General features: G+C 34.5%; 1 protein-coding gene and 1 long non-coding RNA gene across 5 annotated transcripts; one reads left to right on the top strand and one right to left on the bottom strand.

Moving 5' to 3' along the window:
- The first annotated feature begins 571 nt into the window (after positions 1 to 571).
- On the top strand, positions 572 to 11,149 carry LOC113699010 (uncharacterized). Of its 4 annotated transcripts, none has more exons than XM_027219030.2 (4): positions 577 to 811; positions 2,504 to 3,718; positions 9,186 to 9,260; positions 10,803 to 11,149. In XM_027219030.2, exons 2-4 carry the CDS (start codon positions 2,825 to 2,827, stop codon positions 10,917 to 10,919), a joined length of 1,086 nt encoding a protein of 361 aa, XP_027074831.2. In that variant the 5' UTR covers positions 577 to 811; positions 2,504 to 2,824; the 3' UTR covers positions 10,920 to 11,149. The 4 variants fall into 4 exon arrangements, with proteins under 4 accessions (XP_071914436.1, XP_027074834.2, XP_027074831.2 ...); XM_027219031.2 differs by lacking the exon at positions 577 to 811 and adding an exon at positions 2,176 to 2,373; XM_072058335.1 differs by lacking the exons at positions 9,186 to 9,260; positions 10,803 to 11,149 and adding an exon at positions 8,086 to 9,155 and having other exon boundaries at positions 572 to 811.
- Positions 11,150 to 11,371: 222 nt separating this feature from the next.
- Positions 11,372 to 13,666, bottom strand: LOC140010793 (uncharacterized). The gene is made up of 3 exons (XR_011817938.1): positions 13,347 to 13,666; positions 12,547 to 12,606; positions 11,372 to 11,812 (listed from the first exon to the last, which is right to left on the bottom strand). It is a non-coding gene; the product is annotated as an uncharacterized lncRNA (long non-coding RNA).
- Between the last annotated feature and the right edge of the window lie 2,176 nt (positions 13,667 to 15,842).

Raw genomic sequence — 15,842 nt, 5'->3', positions numbered from 1 at the left:
CCTTTTTTTTTTATATAAATTTCTTACATGTCATTTGTCACTTATTATATATAGGTTCTTTTCTCCTTATTATATGTCCATTTTATTTATTCAGACATCCACTTATCGTATGGTAGAATTTCTGATATATATATATATATATATATATATATATATATATATATAATTTAGTTTTTTCTTATATATATTAAGTGCTTTTATCAAATATTACTTTAATAAGTGTATTTTTTTTAGAGTAAAATGAAGTTTTCATTCATTCAAATCATAGATTACAGCTTTGATCAATGGAGGAAAATCATCCCATAAGACAATTCTACATTCCAAACCAAGAGAAATTTTTGCTAACATATGAGCCGGCAAATTTTCAATTCTACAAATGAGGGAGGTTTTACTTTAATAAGTGTACAAGTTACATTTTTGTTTGATGTAGATTACACCTCAAATAATGCAACAAAATCTCCTTCTTTCTAAAATTGCAATCTAACCCCAGTAGTATTATTTTTTTTCTCAAATTATTTGAAAATGATGTAATGCAAACGCAACCTTAGATGCAGCTAATCCTAGTCTAGTCCGACAATGTGAACACTCTTAACAGTTAAAACAGCTACAATGAATGCTCGTGGAGCCTAGAGAATCCTCAGTGATAAAAAAGTGAAACTGAAAAAAGGAGAGAGAGAGAGAGAGAGAGATAATCTGTACAGTTAGATTAGATTGCCATCCATGATTGGAGGAGTAGTTCATTCGGTGCTCTAGAATTGGGTATCTTTTTCACCTTATCAGGACACTCGTCACTCATACTCCAACATCTGAGGTCTGTTTCTTCTTCTGTGAAGTCCCCTTTTTCTTTGATTATTTCTTTTCATTTATTGAGTTTCTGAAATGGGTTTCTTTTTATTTTGGATTTAACACACTAATTTGAAGCATAACATTGCGTTCTTGGAATTTTTTTGTCAATTGTTGAAATGGGCTTATGGGTGTGGTGCCATTTTATTTTATTTTATTTTTCAGATTTTCAGAGTTTAGTTCACAAACAATTATGAGTTATGATCTCCAGAGTGGGGGGTTCTTGAGAAGTTTTGGGTTAGTGCTCAAGTAGTAAAACTTTTATCTATGGTGAATTCAGTCTGTGGGCAGTGACAATATGAAGATTTTCAAACTGGAAAAGATATACACCTCGAAACAGAACTGAGTAAATGCCTAATTTGATTACGAATGGATGCTAAGACTAGCTTTTAGGAAAGTATGGGTGGAGATTGCAAGAGTGCATTATGGTTAAAGCTTTGTAGTAATTGGGATTTAAGGTAGATGCAAACATTCGCATAGTTCCTAATAGGAAGTGTGAAGTTTGTTATCATCAATTTGTGGCTTTTTAATTTCGAAAATACAACTTCTTGATCAATTATGACTGTGACTATGTGACCTTTTTTTCACTTTTGGGGGCAAAGAAGGGGGGGGGGGACTTTGAAGTAACCAAGTTACAGCAGGAAAGAAAAAGAAACTTGTAAAATAAGTACTAAATCTGCTAAAAAGTTAGTAGTACTGTACTGCTTTTGAAATAGTTGAGTGGGGTTTTTTCTGGATCATAATCAACTTGGTCATTTCTATGTGTAATGTTCTTTTCTTGGATGAGAAGTGTTTTTCATAAAAATTCCATCTTTACTGTCTTTAGTTTAATTTTGCATTGACATTTTGCTGCTCCCTCCATTTAAGGTTCTTTGTGGTTTGAATTTACAATTCAAAAATTATGTTCTGCCAATCTTGTTTATTTTGGAGGAGTTTGTAGTTAATTTGTTTATTCCATTGCATACATGGGGCTTGTAGTGGAGTGCTTGTTTTGACTGCGATAGGGATTAGGGGAAGCATTACTATCACAAAGTCATCCTGGTAGCAGGAAAGTTGCAATTCAGTAATTACAGTTGTTTCCCTTTTCTGGATTTTTCTGAGCAAACTTGGGTGATTGCTTTTTGGGAGATCTGAATGGAGTCTGCTTCTTTCCTGAAATGGCATTGTGAATTATCTTTCATTTTTTTTTCATATGATCAAACTTACTGGCCAATGCTGTCAGTGTTTGTTGAAAGTTTCGCTTAAAATAAAGGGTCAGTTCTTTAACCCATATTAGAATTATAGCCTTTTTGGAAAAAAATGTTCTTTTAATCCAAGATACATGATTATAGTTTTACATAGGTGCGTGACCTCCCCACCGCTTAATGACATTCATCCACATATAATCATGGAAAGCTGCTTCAACTTTATCTCACTAGTAGTTAATATTTCAGCTCTTAATCTTGTTGCCTCTAAAAGCAACGTGATGCACAGCTACATACACAAGGGCAAAGTGTGGGTGGGATACGCCTACCTATTGTATGAACTGAGGTCTCTATGTTAAATGCTAAACTTACGTGTTTAATTGAACAACTAAATAGCTATTGATAATTTGTTGATGGAATAAGTTGTTTTAACTCCCTGTTAAATGTCGTCTTCTATTTTTTCTTTTCCTCTTTAGGTTCTCTCTAGAGTGCACTGAAAAGGACTGAAATGTAGTATGGATACAGTTCAAGAGCTTGGGATCTTAAGCATTTGTAGTTCAGCTGGAGATACTTCATATATGTATTCTCCAAAATTGTAGACTCCTGTACTTTCATGTGCTTGGTCTTTGGATTTCTTTGTAGAAGACGAACATTTTGTCATCAGAGAATAATACTTTTCTGGAATTTGCTATTTAGTGTTTCACGACAGTGTCTGCAAGGAGCTCCCCTTTTGTATTTGATTGTTATTTTGATGCTATAATTGATCTTCCTTTTCCAACATTCACAACTTGAATGTGATGGATAAGGAAAAGTCACCTTTAAGTCATGACAAACATATCATGGTTTGTTCAGCTACTGAGGATGAACAAAGTAGGATTAATTCTAGATTGCACCAGAGTGTAGACAAGGAGGTAGGAGCAGCTGCTTGTCGGGTATGCCAGTGTACTGAAGCTGAGAAAAAGGGAAATGCTGCTTTGGGATTCCTGGGCATTGTTCCGCCATCAAGTGAGGCACCTAATGGAAGCCAGGAGGTCATGATTAGTGGTGAAATCATCTCTACAGATGTTGGAAAAGATTCATATGCTACAACCAACAGGAAAAGATCTGGATATGTTGAATTTGTTAGTCCAAATGGGGAGGTTTTTGTTTGTAGTATGGATGTGGAAATGGGGTATGATCAGAATGAAGACAGACTATTGGAGCTTGGATGTGCTTGCAAGAATGATCTTGCTCTTGTTCACTATGCATGTGCCCTGAAGTGGTTTGTCAACCATGGATCAACTGTCTGTGAGATTTGTGGATGTGTTGCAAAGAACATTAAAGCTTCAGATGTAAAGAAAGTTATTAATGCTTTGAAGGAGAATGAAGCATTGAGGGAAAGGACGGCTAATGGAGAACCTATTCCTGCACAACTACAGTGGAATTCAGTGGTGGATCCTGATGCTGTTGCTGCTATTCGAAGGCAAAGGCTAAGTGAAATCTCACTGTGGTTTGGTCCTAATATTAATAACACTACTACTGCTTCACAAGTTGTCAATGAGCAGCCTTCAGCTCCAAATATTGTGATGGAAGAGCGTGTAGCTGGTGAAAATACTGCAGCCAAATGGGCTGTGGAAGGTACTGGTATCCTTCTAGCTACAGGGTTACTCACTGTTACACTGGCATGGCTCATTGCTCCTCGGGTTGGAAAGGTACTTGGAGTTGCTTCTCTCACTTTAGTTGGACACCAATTTTTTTGTGTTTTTGAGAAAGCTAATTCTGTTAGATAGTGGTAAATCACTTGAGTGGACACTTAAATTTACCAAGTTAATAAAATTCTATGATGTAATTCCTTTTCTCGGACAGTTTGGATCTCAGAAAATCTCTAAGGTGTTCTAATGATACTTAGAAATTCTAGCAGTTGTGATATTTTAAAATTTTGCCTCATTTAGTGGGTCTTTTAGGGAACGTCTTAGTTTGACTAGTCTAGTGCTTATAAACCCATAATATTGGTCAGCTATATGATATTAACCTACCTTTTGTTGTCATCCTTTGGTGTATTGGTCATCTCTTGATGTCAAATTCAGAACGTTGTCTTCATTTGCAAGGTTTCTTTACCTATAGGAATGATCTTCATTCATTAATCTTCTTGTCAAATATGGATAAGAACTCTTTGACACAAAGGTAGCCTTGTAGATACTCACTGTTCAGTGTCTATCTTTGTCATAGAATATATTTGAATTGTTCATCAATTAATGTTTTATTTTTGACTGTTGATTAATGATATTAGAGTTAGTTTAAGTTTACCGTCTTGCTTCATTCTCTTTGCCTTAGAAAATTTCTTCAAGCATCTTAATACAAGTAATAAAAACAATAGAACAGTGGAAAATTCAATGCATGGAGTATTTGACTTGTAAAAACTGGATGCTTAGTGCAAGTAAATGCTTGTATTCTCATTCTGTTTTCCTGAATTCTTGTTGCATTTGAGCTCGGCATTGTTAACTAGAAAAGATACAAGGAATTGTTGAAGTCCACTAACTTCAGAACCTGGCGCAATTTCTACATTAAAAAAAAAGGATATTTATTTTTGGTTTGACTTTTTAATGGAAAGCCATGGAAAAGAAAAACTTTTGTACTCCATTGATTACACAAGGAACTCTAGAGTTTTTAAGTAAGACGAAGAGCAGCTGGGAAAATTTTCTTATGCATTGCCATGGTACATATGCTAGTGCGTATAGTTCTTATTTCTGCTAAAAAGCGTATTGTTTCATCCCCCTAGACCCATGGAAGTTTCCTGGCGACTGACCTGGCAACTCCAACCATCTCCCTTGTCCCATGGAAGGTGAAACTATGTCATTTGTTTGGCAGCTACTTAGACAAATTGTAGTCACCTAATTACCTCCTGTTGTGCAATATCTGAGACATCCAATCTGACCTCAAGTCCAGCTGCTGCACTGCACCACTGCTAGTGCTCAATCTGCTGGTACCTAGACATTAGAGAAAATTTAACACAATGGAAAAAGGAAGAGTTAATATTTAGGAAAAGGGTGTAACTTTTGAGAAAATTTTAAAGGAAGAATTGGCTACTACTAAAAGGTTTAAAAAAAAATTAACTTCAAGCTAATTTACCAAAATATTTAAGTGGGCTAATTCAGTTGAGTACTACATGGGTATTCAATTTTCAACTTTTCTGCCAGAAATCCTAAATGCATCCAGCTGCCATTTCCATGCCTCTGCTGCTGCCCCCAACAAAGTGAATTCCTCCTCCCTTTCCCCCCACCACCACCATTACCCCACCACAACCATCACTAGCACCATATTCCTCCACAAAAACCCTGCCCCTCCGAAACCTCGACATCATTTTCCCCTGTATAAGGAATTCGGACCATTGGCAATTGATGATGGGTTTATTGTGGTGGATTCTATCCTAGTCCAGATAATTGAAGGGGTTTCCCTTGTTTTCCTGGAAGTTAATCCTGAGATCATGGAGCATATCGAGATTGGGAATCTTAAAGGGGGTTTAATTGCAATCCTGAATTGTTCAACTGCTGTTCAAGTTATGGCTTCTACTCTGCCGCATTACGACACCAAGTGAGGGAATCTGGTATAAAATGTTATACTCAATGGGAAGAAGTGAAAATAGGAAATGGACATGATGCCTTTCTCTATGAGGAAGGCAAAGGATGAAATTTTTGGAAGTAATTGAAGGATGTGGTGCATGAGAGGATGATTGTTGGTTTTTTTTTTTATTCTAAATTTTTTAAGATAATTGAATTAGGAAGAAGAAATGTGGTTTTAGTGAGAAAGAGTAGAAATTTTTGGTGATTGGTTTTCACCATTTAATTCAGGCAATTATCCTAGTTATAGTTTATCTTGTAAATTTGCCACTGTTTAATGGTTGTCTTTCATTCCTGAAATTCCAAAATATATATGCCCCTTTGATTCATTGCCTTGTATTTTGTGTTTCTCATCTCTGAATATGAAGATAAAAAACTGTAAAGGTGTTAAATTGGATTTTCATTCACCAGGCTAAGGTGATCTAATCATTTGAGAAATGTAGTTACATATCTAAAATTGGTACTACACATTGTCCGTGAGGTACTTGCTAAGTGCAGGATGAATATTGCGTTCATGTGCAAGTGATAAGAATTAATAAGTATGTTAATTACATATTGAACCATAATTACATTTGCCATCCTACATTGATATACCCGGTTTAGAGATATATTTAGATATCTAGATTACTACCATATTTTGTATGTAATGTACCTTCCATGTGTAGGAATAATCTTGCTTGTCACTTAGTCAGTTTTGTACTTACACATCTTTAAAGAAGTACCAATCATTGTATGTAATGTACTTTCTATTTATGGGAAGATAGTAGTTAACTCAGTTGAAAAACGTACTTTCTATGTATGGGAAAAATATTACTGCACTTACATGTCTTTTAAAAGATATCTAAAGCACTTTGTATGATGTGTAAAATGTTACTTTGTCACTTGGTTGATGAACATACTTGCACATGTAAAAAGTAAAAATATCAAATTTTAAGTTTACAGTACTTTGTATGAATGGGAAAACCTTAGTAACAAGAACACTTATAATAAAAGTCAATTGAGTATTATTGTGGTCTTGTATTTGTTTTCAATATCCTGTGTCTATGGGGATACGAACATACATACATATCTTTAAACAAATACCAAATCTTAATCATAGAGTACTTTTGATGTATAAGAAAAATGTTATCTACATATGGAATTCATAATGAGTGATGAGAATAAATAGTAAATTTAAAAGATTGCTGTGGTCATATTTTTTTCTTGGATAGCCATATTTACCTATCTTTGACCCCAAGAAAAGAAAAGGGGGGGAAAAAGAAAGAAAAAACCCAATTTCCAAGTGTAAAGCACTTTCTATTATGGGGAAAATGTTAATTGAATCTGCAATTTAATACAAGTGATATGAATAAATAGAAATTCAACTGAAAATTAGTATATGGTTTTATATGTTTTGAATAGCTTGTGTCTAAGAAGATATGAAGTCAATTACTCAATCTCTGATGTCATGTCCTGTAAGGAAGAGCATTTACCTCAACTGGTTGTTTCTCTTTATGTTGTCTACTATTTGGATATGTGCCTAGATATTGGCTATATAGCTTTAGGGAGTATATGAATGAAGAACAACCCAATTTTCCATCCAGTTTGCATAAATCTTAATGGAGTTCTACCTCTGTTGGCTTTGTCAAGTTTCATTGGTGTTTTGTTCTGAGTTCTGATCATTCTGTTCAAGTGTGGCACTTACTTTTGAAATGTTGTCTTCATAGACAAGTCCCTTGGTTTTGTAGATTATTTCTCTTCCAGCTGAGCATTTGCTCACAAGGAGCTTATGAGGAAGGGAAGTTTCAATTGGATATTACAGAGAGGGAAATCTAAGGGGAATATGAGGTGGAGTTTCCAGAGGAAATTGGGGTTGGTTTTTTGTGGAGGAAGGTGATGGTGGTGGTGGCATAATGGGGTGGTAGATGGAGAGGTAGAAGGGAAAAGGGATTCATTTGGCTGAATTAGGCCACTTGGGTATTTTGGTGATAGAACTTCATATTATGAAAATTTGTTATATAGTAACCAATCACTTTTTGAAAGTTTCTCAAAAGTTACACCCCACCCATAAATTGAAACTCTTCCTCTTCCCTTATGCCAAATTTTCCTTTAACATTTAGGTACACAGCTTTGAGAAACTAATATCCATATTACACGTTTATTAAGAGAGGTGATTCTTTCTCCATCATCCACAGCATATTATATACTTTTTAAACCTAAGCAAGGACTTACTTGCTCCTTAATTGATTCCTCCAAGGTTGAGTTACTCTCATAGATTTTCAGCTTTCTGCATCACTGCTTAACTAATTTTTAAGCTTCCATCTCACTGCAGATGGCTTCTGCAATTATCTTGTCAAAGATTCATTGGGAGTTTTAAGAAGTTAATTCGGCTTTCTCCATATCTGACTGGAGATGTGATAGTCTTACATCTTTTCACATGATATTTCCTTCTCTCTTCCCTCTTCTGGAATTCTTTTTTGTAGTTTCTCCATGCTTTCAGGAAAAGGATACCTTTTTTCCCCACTTTTTTAAAGCAAATGATAAGATGTAGTTGAAGCTGGCAAAGAAAGGTGGATTTTCTGCATTTGATAGTGCATGTAGATATTTAGAAGCTTGAAGATTTGCATGTAATGTTGGTAATTTTTGGTAAAGCAATGAATCTGCCACTTTAGCTTCGATTTGAACAGTTTACCTAACTAATTGAACCATTTTTTCTTTGAAATTTTTTGAGCGATGTATAGCTTAGTTTTGGTATGTACCTTTTTATTTTTTTGGTTATTATAGAGGCAGTGTAAATTTGCATCCTCATTCTAAAAATAGAAAGATCTTTAACTAATGGGCTATATTTGATTCTCTAAATATAAATTTGAAAATGGCCTGCTGTATTTGTCTTCTAAACTGTATTGTTATTGGTCTACTGATTGATATGTAGCATCTCTCTTATTATTCTAGTCCCTTTTAAAATCTTTAGCTAATAATGGCTCATTGTTGTGTCCATGATTCTTAGCATGCTAATTATGGAAATATTGCACAAGGACCTTTTATTTTGTGCTAAAACCCTAAAGTGAGATAGACAGGGAGCTCTTTGATGGTTGTATTAGCTGTTTTGAATAAAATGAAAGGTAAGTCAGGGAATAACAACTGAGATGAAGGCAGACAACATTTCTATCTAGTAATGTAATCACAACTTATGTATACGAAACCTTCTTTCCTATAAATTGAAATGTCAACTTGTAATGAGATTTCTTCATGAATTAAAATGATTCTGACTTTTGAAAACACTTAGGCTTGCAATTGCAAACAATTCCTGACATCTCTGGTAGTGTAATGCTTAATTTTCTATAACATTTTGCACAAGATTGGAGGAGGCTGCATCGCCTGGTTTGTGCCTTTATAGTTGTTGAATCAGTGTAACATCATTAGTGATGGTTGAAAAGTTTGTTTTTGACCCTTCTTGCCACTTGCTTGATGTTGCTGTTTTCTAACTTTATTGTTTAGTTTACTATATTTTACACTGACAACTATGCCTTGACCAAGCAAACTCTCTCTCTCTCTCTCTCTCTCTCTCTTCTTTTTTTGGCAGAAAACTGCAAAAAATGGTCTACATATTCTTCTTGGAGGCGTCTGTGCTTTAACAGTTGTAATCTTCTTTCGTTTTGTAAGTAATCCTTTTCATCAGTCTTTTTGTCCGATTGCATGAGTATTATAGAATTCCGCCCTTGCTACATTCAGTTATATAAAAATAGTGGTGGGTAGTATTTTGGCATTTTACATTGATAGGTATCCAGTGATTACAGTATTTGGCAATGCTTGTCATTGTCGAGACTCAGTCTCCTGCTATTTGACAGTTGGTTTTCAGTTTTCATCATAGACCTACTTAAATTTCTACTGCAACATGAGCTTTTAATGTGCTTAAAGAGGAATCTCTTATTTGTCAACAAAATTGTAGAAAATCAGCTTTCCTATGGATTTGATCCTTGGGCAAACGATTGTTCATGAACTCAATTTTCTGTCTCAAAGGTAAATTTTTATTGTATATAATAAGTATAAAATTCAATTTGAATGTAATATCTAACTTCTCTTTTAATTTTTAAAGCTGTCATTTTGAACTGGGGAAAGTTGCAGGAGGAAAGTGGTTAAGTAATATTCCACATAGTTCTGCTCAATGTATAACAATGAGAGTGACAGTCCAGAAAGTAGTTGGCACAAAATGGTTAGATAATATCCAAAGTAAAGGCTGTTGAGTGGAAAACAATGAGAATGGTGGTTGGTTGGTTCAAAAGCTGAAAACAGTGGGATTGAGGTCACTGTTTTTCAGAACTAATTGGCTTGACCGTAGTAAATCTGATTTTGCCACAGTACTGCTATGCAGGGGTCGGGAAAATTCATTTCCAGTGAGAAGGTTTTAAAGATTTAGTATGGCTGTGACATATTTTTGTTTTGTTTTGTTTTTTTTTGGGGGGGGGGGGGGGGTTGGGTGGTTGGGGGTCATCATCATTTGAATCATCGCCCTTGTCTCCATTGAACCGAAAACTGGAAATGTACATAAATGAAACAAAAGAAAATAGAAAAAAGGGTAATCAGGAAAATAAAATGTTTCTGAAGGAAGATTTATCTCATTGATTTCCTTTCTCTTTCCTAGAATTGAAAACAACTTTAGCTGATCTATTATGTCAAAAACCATATATAATGTAATTAGGACTTTATTACATATTCAATATGTTGGGAGTTGGTTTTGTTTGTCATTTCATAATACTAAAGGACGATTGAGGTTTTCAATTTTTTGTTACTTTTATGTGAGGAGTGACCAAAGCAAATGTTCCTTATATTTTGGTTTAGTTTTGTTCGTTATTTTACGAACTGTTCCTCTATACATTAACAAGCAGTAGCATACTACCAAGGGTTTCTCTTATATTCGTGGCTTCCTTTTGTTATTCCCACTTTCCCATGTAGTATTAGCTATTTAACATCAGTGAGTATAAAACCCTTTATGGGTCTTCCTTTTGTTGACGCCCTTTTTTTTTTTTTTTTAAAACCAAGTTTCTGAGGATGCTCTAAAGCACTTAGGTCATGTTTGTGGGAAATTGGCATTACTAATTCTGCTATTAATCAGTTACAGGATCCACTTTACTAATGTCTATTTCTTTTTAATTTTACGTTGATCTGACACTATAATTTCTCCTCTTTCTGCAACCTGCAGTTTGTGCTGACAAGAATCAAGTATGGACCAGCACGATATTGGGCCATCTTGTTTGTTTTCTGGTTTCTTGTATTTGGCATATGGGCTTCAAGAACACATGGTTCTCATGCAACATGACTTGCATTTATTTGTGTTACTGCATTATCATTAGCTTTTTCTTTTGTCAATATAGGATTTTCGGGGGGCAGAGTGAACAGTGCATTTGATATTGTTGAATGAATCTGTCACAAGTTGTGTTTGGTTCTGTCATGGAAACAAGTGAAACCAGCTGAAGATGGTTTCAAGATGTCAAAAAATTCATCTTTTATGTCTTAAATGCTGTTCATGAGCTGTGTTAAAGTAGACCATATCCTTTTGTTTTTTCCCCTGGGGGGGGGGGGGAGTTGAGGTTATTTTGGAGTAAAAGCTTGATGATGTGATTCCCTTGTGGTGCATCCTTGTTGCCATTTCAAAAAAAAAAATTGTTTTTTTATTGTTTGCTTGTTCACCTCCTACCTTCAGCACTGCCACCAAAGGATTATGGAATTGATAGGTGTTGTGATTTGCCTCAATAAGTTTGTGTTATTACCAGAATGATAAACTCTTTGCACCTTCTCCTAGATACACTGGTTTTAAGCCCCAATTCTTCTTGTAGCAAGCATCATGGTTCAAAGTCGTAGTTGCGGTCGCAGCTCGGAACGTTGTATATCGGTTTCAATACATAGGTCTATGACAACCTCACCTTCCTCTAGAGCATATCCCAGGATTTGGCGGGCCGCCTGCCTAATTTTCGTCACGACTTATTCATGAACCTCAAAAGCAATATAATAACTTCAATAACAATAACACTTTCGAAACTTCCGTGCACGTGTACATTAATTTTGATTGTCTATACAAGCTCAAAATATAACAAAAGATTTAAACTTATAAACCAAAATCCGAGATAAAACTAAGAAGGGTTCATTAGGACACTTAACAAAAACTTAGACAAAATTCTACCTTCTCTGATTCTCAATCTCATGTTCTCGACCCTATAAGGAAAACAAATTTATGGGGTGAGTTTTCGTCCAGTGAGGTTTCAAGAAAACATGCAAGTATAGTGGCAAGATAATAATCACGTATATTACCATCTTAAAGCGAAGAAAGTGAACACCAACAAGATAGATCATTAACATTTCAAGTAAACAAATAACACTTTCACGTGTAAGGATACAATTGCTTTCGCGAACCAGTTTAGTTGCAACTTGTCTTGAATTCGTTAACGCTCCTTCAACCTTAGAATACAATAACAATACTCTATAGATCACCATTTCACTCTAGTATCCGTCCACCGATTATCCCTCTATTGGATCCGAACTCCAAATATAACAGGTGGGGTAATATTCGAATATATTGAATCCAATGGAATAAATAATAAATACTATCCATGGTTCATTAATCATTTCAACCAAACCCTTACGAACTCGATTCGACCAATTAGGCAATGGGGTTTGGGATCCCAAACACTCAGTATAGTCGATGGAATAACGTACCCAAACGACTTTCAAGTCATGCATATGAATATCGTTTCACTTGCAAACGGTGCACAGTACTTTAGTCAAATTAGAACAAGTGCGATAAAGTACATACTCGTCCAACCAAACAATTCAGGAGCATTTTAATAGCATTCAATCAATCATCTATCTCAAGTCAAGTATTTAACAATCTCATCAAAGAGAACATTTCAATCAAGCGGCAAGTTTTACCATGCAATTGGAACACTCACCAACTTATCAAGTTCTATCGACTTCAAGCGTAGGTTTTGCCTAATGGTCACTCTCAAATCCTGCGATCATATATAATATAGTAAGAGTCCAACAAACTTTCACTTAGACATCACACATTTTTTCCAACATAGCTTCCAAAAATCACAACATTTTCTTGTTCAAATCAAGGGGAAAACCACGTATATAGCAGCTCAATGCTTCAAGCATAATATGGAGTGAAAATATGTTGATTATAGGCAAGAATTTTGAAAGAAATGTGACAAGATTCTCGAAATTCAAAACTAAAAATTAGCAACAATAAAGTGGTTTGGAAAAAATTAATTTCCTTCCTCTTAAACCTATTTGTTTTATCTCCAAAACAACATGTATGTGAAAATCAAGGTTTTATCGAGTATCTCAAGCAAAAGTATGTCAAAATCACCCTAAAGTTAAAACTCAAACTCTCCCTTCCTCACTCGGCTAACCAAAGAAGAATTTGCAGCAACTTGTCCCCAAGTTCTCTATTTAAACCTCCAACTTTCAATCCTATTTTCATGGCAAATACACTAGCAATCAAAACTAACATGTCATAAGGTATATGGTACATATTCAGGGCAAAATAATCCATCAAAATTTCACATACAGAAACTCTAAAGACTATATACTTTATGCACTAAAGTTGAAAATTTATAATATAACTTGAGAAAAATATGAAATCCTCCATAAAAGTTCTTCCTTTAGTTTCTATGACATCATACTTCAACTAAACTTAAAGATAAGGGAAAAAGATAGGTTTTCTAGCAAGGTTTTATCTCTTTACCTCCAAAACCTAATATGGAAAGCAAATCAAGAAAGTTGGAAAGCTTCCTTCCTCCAAGAACTCCTCCAAGAGCTTCCTTCCGAACTTGCCTCAAGAATTTACGGAGTGGATTAAGGTTTCTCTCTTGTTTTCTTACTAATTAGACAAGAAATCAAGACTTGAAATTGAGTTTTTTTTCTCTCTCCCATTTTCTCTCCTCAAAGTCGGCGAAGCTAGCAAGAAAGAAGAAGAAATGATAATGAAATGAAAGATTGGTTGAACAAGTATTGGTCTTGGTCAAGGTCAAGATTGGTTAGATGAGAGACAAATAGCAAGAGTGCAACTTAAGTCTATCTCTTTATCTCTAATTCACCCGAATCTCTATCTTTTCTCCAATTATCTCTTAACAACTCTTGTCACATAATCCATTTTGTACAAAACTCCCTCTTGTCTACTAAATTTATTGCAAACACCTTACTAGTTGGTCACATTAGCTATAAAACTCAACATGCACCAAATTGAATAAAGCTATAGGATAAAAATCATGACTCAACCATTATATCAATCAAGAATTTAGGGCAAGTAAGATAAAAATAAAAGATATGAAAATAACTTTCGAATCCTCACCCGATCGCAGTTTTGACGAGATGCAAATTTTGAAACATTTAATATTCTAAAAATTGTGAATAATATAAAAAAATATGTTAAATAAAAATAATAAAAAATTAGCATAACAAAATCTGTAAAATGTACTATTTTTATACATATTAAACACAATAAGTATCGTTAATCATTTAATATAATGGCATCACAAACAAAATTAAGATAACATATAACACAATTTTAAAACTAATAATTGCAAAATCAAGATAACACATAACACATAACACTAGTTCAAAGTTTAGTATTTGTGTTCATCTGTATAGAAACTAGTTCAACCTGCAAACATTGAAAAGTGGGCCATAGTAAACATTGCTGCATGCTGTTATATTCATGCCTACTGAGAGTATGAGAGTCCACATTTGTAGCTACATTGATGCTTACAGTTTCTTAAGTCATGGCTAACAACTGCTCTTCCTTCATTTTGCACAGTGGGTTTTGGTTGTGAAGCAACACAAGCACTTGCATTTCCCCTATTCAAACTTGCAATAGCTGAAATAACAGCATTCTCAAAAGGCCTTCCACTATGAAAATTTGAAGTAGCAAATTGACAAGAAGACAGTTCCTTAATCAATCAGTACTATGCTAACATATTTAAAAAATATCAGCTTCACACAATTCCATTGCAAGTTCATCATAGCAAACAACTTCTGGCAACTACTTTGCAGAATAAGAAATATTACCCATCTACTTCCCTTAATAAATTTAGAAAATCCAAAAAAATCTAAATACACACGAAATACCCAGCCTATAATCCCTGATAAGTGTTATCGAGACCACAACAGTACCTAGCAGCCACAACTTTCATGAAACCACTGATCAAGATAGAACATCATCTAAGACTCAAGCAACATGTATTTTGTGGATCATGTTCTAGAAAAGTTATTTCATTTCATATGCACAAGCATAATATTTTCTCATAACAAGCACAAGTAACTATCTATCCGTTTGGATTAGCTGTTTTTTGGGGTATTTTTAAAAAATTTTGCGATAGCAGAGTTTTTAGAATATATTTGGAATATTTTTAGAAAATATTTTGGGATATTTAAGAGTAGAAGAGTTTCTAGAATATATTTTGAGATATTTTTAAAAATTTTTAAAAAATTTAAACTAATTTTAAATTACCTTTTAGAATACTTTTTAAAAATTTTTATTATATTTGAAAAATTAGTTTTTGAAAAACACTCCAAAAACAGGGGAAGTAACTATGATATTTTCTTCATGGTTTGTGCAATCTTTTGTTGTTTTGCCTCAACTTGCATATGCACACACAGATAATAACCACACCTTATTTATTGTATATTATTTGAATAACATGTTTCCTGATGTTTCTTTCGGGTTCTCGAATTTGTTTTTGTGAAACATATCAAATCAAGAATCAAGACCACCCAACAATTTCATCTTTTTTTTCTTGCTTTTTTTGTTATTTTTTGGTTGGATTCGAGTTGGCTCGGGATGACTCAGGGTGACTCGGCTGTTTCTATTTTTATCGGTGACTTCTTGGCCAATTTCTCGGTGACTCGGCCGATTTCTCGACAATCAAAGTATTTCGAAATTATCTCATCTCGGTATCGGAACAAGGAGTCTTGTTTCGGTGACGACTTGACTGAGTCGTCTCGGTCTCAGCCAAGACTGTGAACCATGGCAAGCATAGTGTGTTTGATAACTGAAATCTCTTGAAAGCAAGCAACTATGCTAGGTTGTCTTCAAGCTATTAGGCTTTCAAAGTTGACAGGGGGAAAATGAATTTGACATATATCTGGGGCCATATCAAATATTCTATCTGTGCATGGGTATATTGGGAAATAATTAATACAACTAGAGCAGTCAATTGGGCCTTTTGGGCTGGAGTTTTTT

Source organism: Coffea arabica, chromosome 7c, assembly GCF_036785885.1.
Source record: "Coffea arabica cultivar ET-39 chromosome 7c, Coffea Arabica ET-39 HiFi, whole genome shotgun sequence".
Classification (NCBI taxonomy): Eukaryota; Viridiplantae; Streptophyta; class Magnoliopsida; order Gentianales; family Rubiaceae; genus Coffea; species Coffea arabica.
Note: the sequence above shows the minus strand (reverse complement) of the source record. Positions and strands in the feature narration are given on the sequence as shown.

Bases quoted from the DNA above. Each gene is read 5' to 3' on its own strand.
- LOC113699010 (XM_027219030.2), top strand. From the start codon at position 2,825: ATGGATAAGGAAAAGTCACCTTTAAGTCATGACAAACATATCATGGTT. The intron at 3,719-9,185 runs GTACTTGGAGTT...TTTTTTTGGCAG, and splicing joins TTGCTCCTCGGGTTGGAAAG to AAAACTGCAAAAAATGGTCT. The intron at 9,261-10,802 runs GTAAGTAATCCT...TGCAACCTGCAG, and splicing joins TTGTAATCTTCTTTCGTTTT to TTTGTGCTGACAAGAATCAA.